The sequence below is a fragment of the Thrips palmi genome, unplaced genomic scaffold, assembly GCF_012932325.1.
Source record: "Thrips palmi isolate BJ-2018 unplaced genomic scaffold, TpBJ-2018v1 HiC_scaffold_2, whole genome shotgun sequence".
NCBI lineage: Eukaryota > Metazoa > Arthropoda > Insecta > Thysanoptera > Thripidae > Thrips > Thrips palmi.
The window spans coordinates 415,209-425,577 of record NW_023144629.1 but is presented as its reverse complement, the minus strand read 5'-3'; the positions used below and the strand labels follow the sequence as shown (position 1 = coordinate 425,577).

Below are 10,369 nucleotides of genomic sequence, written 5' to 3'. Positions count from 1 at the left end.
GGAGGCTCGTCTAGGCTCGGCGCGGCGGTGCAGTGCGTCGTCCGCTTCGCCCGCCGCCCAGTCCACCCCAGACCCTCCCCGCGCGCGCATCGCTGCCACCGAGCGCTCGCCGAGCCGCCGCGCCGCCGCGCTGAGCCGCACGACTCGTCGAGAGCGAAGAGCGCCACCAGCCGAGCACGCCGTCAGTCTTCTGCTCCATGCTGACGTCGCGCCGCGCGTGACAACCCCACCGTCGCCGTGACCGTGACTGTGTCCGCCGCGACGCCCGCCGCCGCCGCCAACCTGCCCGCCGCCGTCGGCTCGCCGCCGGCGAGCCCTTGGGCCGTCGGGGCCGTCGGGGCCGTGGGGGCCATGGAGGCCCTGGAGCCGTGGGGCCGCAAGCTGTACGACGCCCACCACGGCATGCTGGGCCACCACCAGGGCCACCTGCCGTTCGGCCTGGACGCCCACCACCCGGCGCACCGCGACGCGCACCGGGACGCCCACCGGGACCACCACCACCGCGTCGGCACCACCGCCCTCAAGGAGGAGCCGCTGACCGGCAGCCAGCTGCGGGCCTGGGTGCACCAGCCCAACCCCCAGGAGCACGTCAGGTGGGCACGATGACGACTCAGTTCGCGGAGTGCAAACGAAGGGCGAACCGGGGCGGCCGGATTCCTGGAGCACCACGTGTGTGCCGCGTCGCCGCGTCGCCCATCTATTTTGTCAACAAAGCACAATGCGGGTGCCGTGCCGTGCCGGCGTACCGGGAACAGTGACGATCCAGAAGCCAGTGTGTGTCCCAAGTTCCAAAACGCTGCAGCATCGCAGCGCGCCCACCAAACAAAAGGGGCTCGTAACATTTTTTAGAACTTTGTGTTTTGGAGCTCGTCATCGCTCCGCTTTGATTCCCGGTCCCGGTGCTCCCGCCTCTCCCGCCTGCCCGACGTGCACGCAAGGCTGAAGGGCGGGTGTCCCCAGGGACGGGGAGGGATCGACGCCCCGGCGCACACTTCAGGAGCCAGCCAGCACGCCGGCGGCGGCCTCAAGTCTGAATGTCCCGAATGTCTGGCGTCTTCCGTGTCTCACTCGTCTCGTCGTGGCGCCTCGCCTTCCCTCAACAGTGTTGCTTTCCTCACGTCGTCGTGGCCGAGCGGGTACCGCACCCGATTTCGAATCCCAGGGTCACGCGTTCGAATACCGGTGTTTCGTTTCAATTTTTCCGACAGGAAAAGAACGGCATGTTTTGGAGTAGGAATAGATAGTAAGAGGGAGAAAAGAGGTGGGGAGGGGGGGGTGGCTTTGTTTTGGTTTGGAGCAGGCTGAGGCGGTGAGGGGGGGGAGGGACGCAGCGGAGGGGCTGCTGAAGACGTTCCGGTTCCTAATTAAGTTTCTTTGAGAAGTCAGGAGCCCCGCAGTTACGCCAGCCCCGCGCCCCGCCCTTCGTTTCACACCTCGTGCCCGCACCCCTTCATCCTGCCCGGCCGACACCTCGCCTCCACTGTTAAAATTTTCAGATTTAGTTTTCGGCAAACTACCTTCTCTCTGTTTAAACGTCATATCAATAATTCATGTCATTCAAGCTAAGTCAACAAATTAATTTGTTTGTTTTTTGTTTGTGTTTGTTGTTTATTTTTTTTAATTTCCTTGCGAATTGGTAATTGTTGGTCTTTTAAAAGAGTTTTTGCTGTTGTTTTTTTTTTCTTTCAATTGAAGGAAGGGGCACTAATGGGTCCATGCATTATTAAATCCACCGAGACCGGAGAGCAAAAATCAATCCCCTGGAGTAAATCATCGGGCACTTTTGGGGCACTTGATAATTCAGAGACCCACCCCGGCACTTCTTTATATCTTCAGCGCGAATCGCTCCGAAATTTAAAACGACCACTAACCCTGCAACCGCGCAACGGGTCAGCCATACACAGTTATTGCAATATTTTTGTTTTGTTGTGGCTGTTGCAGCCTGGGGCTGAGTCGGGCGCACTTCGAGAAGCAGCCGCCCAGCAACCTGAGAAAGTCCAACTTCTTCCACTTCGTTATCGCCCTGTACGACCGGACGGGGCAGCCCGTCGAGATCGAACGGACGGCCTTCCTGGGCTTCATCGAGAAGGACCACATGGTAACTGTTTATCTGCTGTTTTGACTCTCTCTCTCTCTCTCTCTCTCTCTCTCTCTCTCTCTCTCTCTCTCTCTCTCTCTCTCTCTCTCTCTCTCTCTCTCTCTCTGCGGAACGCCCCGTAAGTGCGACAGAGGCCGCACAGTGGGCCAGAAGACCGGTGGAGGCGGCCAAAACTCTAGAGGCGTTTCGAGCTCCAGAGTCGCTAAATAGGACTCGAACCGAACGTGTGACCCCACCAATGGGTTCCTCGTTCGGAGAGCAATCCATTGGTGGGGTCACACGTTCGGTTCGAGTTCTCTTTAGCGACTCTGGAGCTCAAAACGCGTCTAGAGTTTTGGCCGCCTCCACCGGTCTTCTGGCCCACTGTGGGCCGTTCGGAGTCAGCCTACTACGTAAATGTCGTGCGGCAGACGCCCTTGTCTCCAACGGCCCGTAATTTGACACATGCTACATGAAACTACACCAATTGGCGCTTATCGAGGCGTCCAGGTGGCTGCCGGGCCGAATCGTCGCTCCGTCTCTCTCGCACCCACGACGTGCTCCGTCAAGGTGCGAGGGAGACAGCGCGCGCTGGCCGCGTGGCTGGCCGCCACTGCAACGTGTTTGCCGAGTCAACAAAGGGCTGCGCACGCCAGCAATGCAGCACGCGAGAACAGACGCGCGTTTTCAAATTCGACGCGGGAAAACGGGGAGAACGCGAACGCGACAGTCAAATTGGTCTAAAGTGCTTGTTTTCCTTTCTGACCCCAACAGGAGGCGGACGGCCAGAAGACAAACAACGGCATTCTATATAGGTTACAGTTATTATATTCAAATGGTGAGTCGCGCGCCCCTGGAGTGTCGTACACGTGCCCCCTGCAAAATTAACACGCGATATTCTCTCCGTCTCTTTCTTTTTTTTTCCAGGACTGCGGCAAGAACAGGATATCTACGTTAGACTCATAGACAGCGCCAGCAAACAGGTGAGTGAGCGACTTGCTGTTTTTCAATTCTATCATCCCAACAACAACAACAACAAGGAGCCGGGGTTGGCTGCAGCGTGCACGCGCCATCGCGAGTGATGTTGTTGTTGTTTTTGTGCGTGTCAAGCCGCCCCTGCTGGCCGCCGCGCGTGCCGTCAGCCAATGAACGATGCGCCGCACACAGACGCACGCACACACACACGCACGCACACACGCGCACGCACACACACGGCGTCTTGGCTCAGTCGCCCCACACGCCTCGAGGGTCCTGGCGTCCTGGCCGTCCTACGGCTATTTCAGCGCCCGCTCGGCTTGGGGCTGGGGCCGGGCGTGCAGGGCGGGCGGGGCGGGGCGTTGCCATGGAGACGCCCCGCGACGACGCGCCCCTCCGAGGGAGGCAGGCAGCGCGGCTAGGGCCGGCCAGGGCCCCGCGCGCGCACGCACGCACGCACGCACGCACACACAACACACACACACACACACACACACACACACACTCAAAGTCTGCGCAGTCCCCTAGGACGCCATGGTCAGTTCGAACACACAAGGCAGGCTGCGCACGCCGTCAGGACAAATCAGACGCCGCCGGTCCGTACACTGTGTCCTGCGTACACCAAAGGGACCGACCGAGGGCCGCCGCATTTTTCATATTTTTCCGCGAAATCCGTATTCCCCTGGGAATATATTTCTGTGCCGCCGCCTCCGCGCCAAAGCCTTGGCCAAAGCCGCTCCCCGCTCGTCGCCTCCTCCGAGTCCGCCGTCCGCCAGTCCGCCTCGGGCCGTGCACTAATTGGAGTCGCGGGGCACACGTGGCGGCCGGCGACCATTTGCTCCCCGACCGCGAACGCCGCCCCGCCCCGCCCCGCCCCACCCCACCCCACCCCGCCGCACCCCGCCGCACCCCGCCGCACCCCGCCGCACCCCGCCGACCCGCCGCACCCCGCCGCACCCCGCCGCACCCGCCACGCCCCGCCACGCTCCGCGATTGTGCAACGTGCAACCCGAGACGGCCCGGCCAAACAGTTTTGCCTCTTGATATTATTCTAATTACTATCGCGGGCTTCCCACGACATCGACGACGTCCGCGACGACGGGGAGGCCGAGGGTGGCGGCACCGTGCTCCGCGACCGCCGATTCAATCGCCGATGAGTTCTTGTTACTGTTTGTTATTACAGTATTATTATTATCAATTGGGGGCGGGAATTTGCGTTTTCTATCCGCCACCGACGCACTTCAACGTCGTCGTTTGGACGACCCCTCCGGGGCGGGGTGGGGCGGGGTGGGGCGGGGCGGGGCGGGGCGGGCGCGGGCGGGGCGGGGCGGGGCGGGAACACCATTGGCCTGCCCCGTTTTCCACTTTTCTCGCCATAGCCCCGCTCCGAGCTTCGCGTACTCCACCGCACACCACCCTCCCACAGCCTCCCCTGCACGCTCTACGCGACCGTCCCTCCCGAGGACGCACGACGGTCAGCCCCTCAAAACTACCCCCGAAAACACGCCGGGCCACAAGTAAAACAGACGGTGGCGGCGCCTCGCGGACACACACACACACACACACACACACACACACACACACACACACACACACACACACACACACACACACACACACACAGAGAGAGAGAGAGAGGGAGACACAGAGAGGGAGACACACACCAGCCGTCTCTAACACCCCGCAAGATCCCCCTAATCCCAGTCAATGTATCACGACAAAGAACCCCCTGGCCAGCGGGGTCGCTGCGCGTACGGGGGAATTGTTTTGTACATGTATGTAGAAATGTGGGCAGCTTACAGGGGGACACGCACACTCACGCACACACATGCACGCACACTGTCTCGCGAGGCAAAGGCGTATACCACTGCTTTAATATGCATGAACAAGAAGCACACACACACACACACATGCGTCTTCTCTGCGATTTAGGGGCTGCAGTGTGTATGTGGAGTGCGTCTGTGTTTGTGCAAGACAGAGTGAGAGAGAGAGTTGTGTTGTCGGTACTGTAGTCTTGCCAGAACGGAATTGGGTCGCCGTTGTCCGCTTCGCCAAGTATAGATGGATGTATAAACACCAAACGGGCGCGCAGCCTAGGGGCGAGTCTGCCGCACTGCAAGTGTGTGCACTGCTACCAAAGCCTTCCATTTTTTGCCGGGTGTTTTATTTGCGAGGCTCGGCGCACAGTGGGCCAGAAGACCGGAGGCGGCCAAAACTCCAGACGCGTTTTGAGCTCCAGAGTCGCTTGATGGGACTCGAACCGAACGTGTGACCCCACCGATGGATTCCTCGTTCGGAGAGCAATCCATTGGTGGGGTCACACTTCGGATCGAACCCCATTCAGCGACTGTGGAGCTCGAAACGCGTCTTGAATTTTGGCCGCCTGCTCGGTCTTCCGGCCCAGGCTCGGCCGGGCAAACAATTTTTCCCGCCAAGTCGCGGTGGCGCCGGATAGGACCTCACAACGACCCCATATATAGGCCTGGGCAAGACATTCATTCAGCGTATTGAAGGGAAAATGTTATCGGGCGCTAGCAAGGCGCTAGCCCTGGTGGAGCCCGGCCTGTGGCCCGGCCGCGCGGCCGCCTCGGACCCAAGTGAAGACGTTAGAGAGGAAGAAGGGAGGGAAGGGAAGAGGCACTGCCAGGCAAAATGGAAGAAGGAATATTTGGACGTTCACTTTTCGTGTGCCGAAAAATTGTTTGCCTTGGATAAGATGTGTTTTGGAATACATAAAAAAATAGATGCGTAAACGCCACGACCTGTGGTAGACCTGCGGGGTCCTCCCATTCATTTTTAACAGTGCTCCTCGTTCTTTCTCTCTCTCTCTCTCTCTCTCTCTCTCTCTCTCTCTCTCTCTCTCTCTCTCTCTCTCTCTCTCTCTCTCTCTCTGGCCGTGTGCGTGCGGGCCGTGCGTGGGGAGGGCCACTGGAAGGGCCGGGGCGCGCCGCCCCTCCCGATAGTAAATATGGCAGTCTTCAATACGCCCAGGTTATTGGTGCTGATAACGGCGGGGAAAGAATAGCTGATCCAAATCGAACGACGCGCGGTCGAAGATGACGAATCCGTCTCGGGGCACTTCGCGGAAAAAAAAAAGCGACGCACAAAAGAAAGCATCGCACGACCACACCCACCGCCGACGACAACAGACCGCCAATTTATTCAATTTGACTCCGTGGCGCCATCCCCGCCATCCCCGGCCAGTGCTCAGCGGAAGCCTCCCGAAGCCCCGCAAATAACATAATACTCCTCGCGCGGGTAAGTGTTTCCCGGACGAGAGGTAAATGGGCTTCGGATGGCCTGGGCCGGGCTTGCCTGCCCGGGGGTGCCCGCGGGTGGCCGGGGTTAGGGGTGGGGGTGTGATCGCGGCCAAATCCGCCGGGCTTAGTCCGGGATCTGCGGGGCGAGCACCCGGCCGAGCCTAGCCGCCCCGCCCCGCCCCGCCCCGCACAACGGCGCGCTGGACCGACTTGGCTAGGATCAACGAGTGGTGTCCCCGCGTCCCCGCGCCAAAAGAAATATGTAACGCGTTTGCCTCTCTTGTTGTTGCTTTTTTTTAGGGGTGGCTTTATGGTCAGCGCGGACAATCTTTCTTGTTTTGCGGGCTTATTTTGTTGTTGTTGGCGGTGGCAGGGTAGTGGTGGTCGTGGTGGTCGTGGTGGTCGTAGTGGTCGTGGTGGTCGTGTGGTGGTCGTGGTGGTCGCGTGGTGGTCGTGGTAGTCGTGGTGGTCGTGGTAGTCGTGGTGGTTGTGGTGGTCGTGTGGTCGTGGTGGTCGTGGTGGTCGTGGTGGTCGTGGTGGTCGTGGTGTGGTGGTGGTGGTGTGGTGGTGGTGGTGGTGGTGGTGGTGGTGGTGGTGGTGGTGGTGGTGGTGGTATAGTGGTGGTGGGGCACGGCAGGGTTCCAGCGGGTTTGTACCTGGCCTTCTGCCCCAAAAATGGACGGCAGAGAGGTAAGGGCGGCGGAGGGAGGGCCAGGCCCGTCTCAATTCTCAATCCGCCGCAGCATATGCAGTGCAGGAGCCTTTGATCGTGCGTCAGGAGGAGGATCCATAATGTTCCTTCCTCTCTCCCCACTTTCCCACAAGCAAGCCGACGTGCAGACGCGCTCACGACATAACGCCAATACATCCCTTCGATTGACCTCCGCCAAGGCCTAGCTTCCATGCTACACCTACCTGCTGCGAAGCAACCCCTGTGCTGTGCCCGCTGTGTGTGTGTGTGTGTGTGTGTGTGTGTGTGTGTGTGTGTGTGTGTGTGTGTGTGTGTGTGTGTTGGGTGTCGGGACGCTCCAGGACGCTCCTCGGCGCCCCGGGCCATAGTGCGGGCAGTGTGTGCCCAGCAAATAGCCGGACCATACGCGGACCACCGATGCCTTCCAACATGCCGACACTGCCATACATTGCCATTCGTGCTGGCTGTGCATTGGCCGCTTGCTCGTACATGCACGCACCAGTCTGCAGGGAAGACCGTATAGGAGAACACGCCACAACATTCAGGTACATCAAAACTTCGTAAAACTACTTTCTTAAAATTCTCATATTTATTTTTTGGAAATTGAAACACCGCGCGTCATTCTATGTACACTTTTATCTGCGCCGCGTGCGCCACCGCAGGGGCCGCGCGCGCCTGGTGACAATCCCGGGGCCAAACACACACACACACACACACACACACACACACACAAACACAGTGGCGTGCGCGCGGCCAAGATAGCGGCACGCGGCGATAAGCGATGCACGCGGCGGCCGGCCAGACGCGCGCCCCCATCATCCGTCCTTATTACAAGATCCGGAATCACTGGCTCTGTGTGTGTGTGTGTGTGTGTGTGTGCGTGCGTGTGTGTGTGTGTGTGTGACTCTGGCTGGAAAACTCGGTGCGGGGGCGTGGCAGCAGTGTGATGCCTTTGTTGATGTGGTCCATGCACGCGGCAGGCCGTGGCCGAGGGGGAAATCACTCTTTAAAACTGTGACCCGACTACTCCCTATTACGTTCTATTACGCTATTACAGAAGGCTTATTACGCTCGAAAATATCCAGATTTAGGCTAAAATCAGACTCTAAATAGGGAAAATTTTTAAAAACTTGGCTATTACGCTATTACTATTACGCGTAATAGTGGGAATGGGTGACCCGACTATTACGCGAGTGATTTCCCCCTCGGCCGTGGCTGGCCGCCTATGTGAGGGCCCCGCCCCGCCTATGCCGTCGCGGGCCCCTTCACTGGGCCCCTCACACACACACACACTCACACACACTCAAAAGACGGGTTGAAGGAGCAGCCCGACCAATCAGCTTAGCCGGGGCTGCGTGTGCTATTTCGGTCCGAAACATGGCGCGTCGCGCCGCGGCGCGGGGCGTGGCGTCGAAAGGCTACACGACGAAGAGTGAGCCTCGTCGTCCCGCCGTGTTGCGAGCATTAGGCTGCTCCTGCTGATGGAGTGTGCACAACACGCGCGCGTGCGTGCGGGGTGCGAGGGGTCGCGGCCACGCGCCACCCCGCCACTGCCGCGGCACGCGACGCGCACGCGGGGCACACACGCCCCCTGCTGCCCGGAAAGTCGTCCCGGAGTGATCATCGCGGTGGCTGCCTCGTTGTTGTCGCAGCGCGTCGCACAGTGGGCCAGAAGACCGGTGGAGAGGAGGCGGCCAGAATTCAAGACGCGTTTTGAGCTCCAGAGTCGCTAAATGGGACTCGAACCGATCGTGTGACCCCACCATTGGATTGCTCTCCGAACGAGGAATCCATTGGTGGGGTCACAGGGTCAGTTCGAGGCCTGCTCAGCGACTCTGGAGCTCAAGACGCGTCTAGAGTTTTGGCCGCCTCCACCGGTCTTCTGGCCCACTGTGCGTCGCAGCGCCGATCCCGGAAACGACGGCGGTGTGTCGCTCGACGCGCAATCGGGAACATCTTCCGGAGGGGCGGGGCGGGATGGGGCGTGTGCTGGACGCGGCGGGTGGAGGGGGTGGGGGTGACTCGCGTATAGATTGGACATAGGCCCGGGGGCTCTTGGCCGACCGGGGCCCCTGCCCTGGCCGGCATGCGGTGCTCTGGGCCCTGTGTGCCGCCGCCACGACCCTCGCTGCCCTCACTGCCCTCGCAACGGCCACGCCACGCCATGCCGCGCCACGCCACACCACGCCACGCCACGCCGTGCCACGCCACGCCACGCCACGCCACGCCACGCCACGCCACGCCCGCAGGGGGAAGGGGTGGAGGGGCGAAGGGCCGGAGCAGTCAGTCACAAGTCGTAAAGGCCAGTGTTTGCAACTGTGAGCCGCTTGGCACTTTACTCTTCCACGTCGTCGTTGTCGTCGTCGTCGTCGTCGTGGTCGTGACGGTGGCGGTGGAGGGGTAGGGAAGGCCGCACCACGATGTCGTCGGCTCGACGCTAAAGGAAGAGAATGGCTCGAGTCACCTGGCCCATCCGCGCCGCCGCGCCGCCAGAACGACTCCGAGGCAGAGGTTCTTCGCGGAGACATTGCCTCCATGGCTGGAAGGGGAGGGAGGGACGCCGTCCACGCACTTTTGGCGCTTTTCTAGCCATTTCTTTTCCCTTTTCAAATTTTCTTTTGTTTTCTGTGTTGCAGGTGATAGTGTACGAAGGGCAGGACAAGAACCCAGAAATGTGCCGAGTACTCTTAACACACGAAGTCATGTGCAGGTGGGTTGACCTTTATCGACAACATTCATGAACGCTGATCGATTATAGACAAATAAAATTTCACTTTCGTTGTCTTTTAAATTTTTCAGTCGATGCTGTGACAAAAAGAGCTGCGGCAACCGAAACGAGACTCCGTCCGACCCCGTGATAATTGATAGGTGAGTCGCCACAATTTGTAACCGCTCTCGATTTCAACTGTTTTCCCTCCTCTGTTTTTTCTTCCTCTTCGCCTTCCTCCCTTTTTTCCCAGCGCGTCCCGCCCGTGTCGCTTTAATGAGCTAGTTAGTGTTGGTGGCGCTAAGAGGGGCCGGCCGGGCGGGGCGGGGGGCGCGTTCTCGGAGAGGCACTGCTTCTCGGTCTAAATTTAAGCCGCGTCGGCCCTCTCGCCGTGCACCCTGCCGCCCTGCAGCGTCGTCTTTCCGTCTCTCTCGCACTCGCGGGGCACGCCGCGCAGGTGCGAGAGAGACGGTGCGACGAAAACGGAGTCTGCCGGCGCGCGCGCTGAGGAGCAAGGCGAAGAAGGCGGCGGCGGCGGTGGAGGAAGGTGAGAGGAGGCTCGCTCGGCGCTGTAACTCACACCGGTGCATGTGTAGCGTGTGTGTGTGTGTGTGTGTGTGTGCGTGCGTGTGTGTGTGTGTGTGTGTGTGAGAGAGAGA

The 10,369-nt window shown here is 60.1% G+C and overlaps 1 protein-coding gene across 2 annotated transcripts in view; it reads left to right on the top strand.

Moving 5' to 3' along the window:
- The first annotated feature begins 434 nt into the window (after nucleotides 1-434).
- The window catches only part of LOC117646880 (transcription factor collier-like), a 22,980-nt gene continuing 13,045 nt past the window's right edge, over nucleotides 435-10,369 (top strand). For both annotated transcript variants that reach the window (XM_034388182.1, XM_034388183.1), the window contains exons 1-6: nucleotides 435-593; nucleotides 1,942-2,098; nucleotides 2,852-2,915; nucleotides 3,005-3,060; nucleotides 9,640-9,713; nucleotides 9,803-9,871. In XM_034388182.1, the coding sequence (XP_034244073.1) occupies nucleotides 2,096-2,098; nucleotides 2,852-2,915; nucleotides 3,005-3,060; nucleotides 9,640-9,713; nucleotides 9,803-9,871 (266 nt within the window). In that variant the 5' untranslated portion in view covers nucleotides 435-593; nucleotides 1,942-2,095. The remainder of the gene's footprint in view (nucleotides 594-1,941; nucleotides 2,099-2,851; nucleotides 2,916-3,004; nucleotides 3,061-9,639; nucleotides 9,714-9,802; nucleotides 9,872-10,369) is intronic.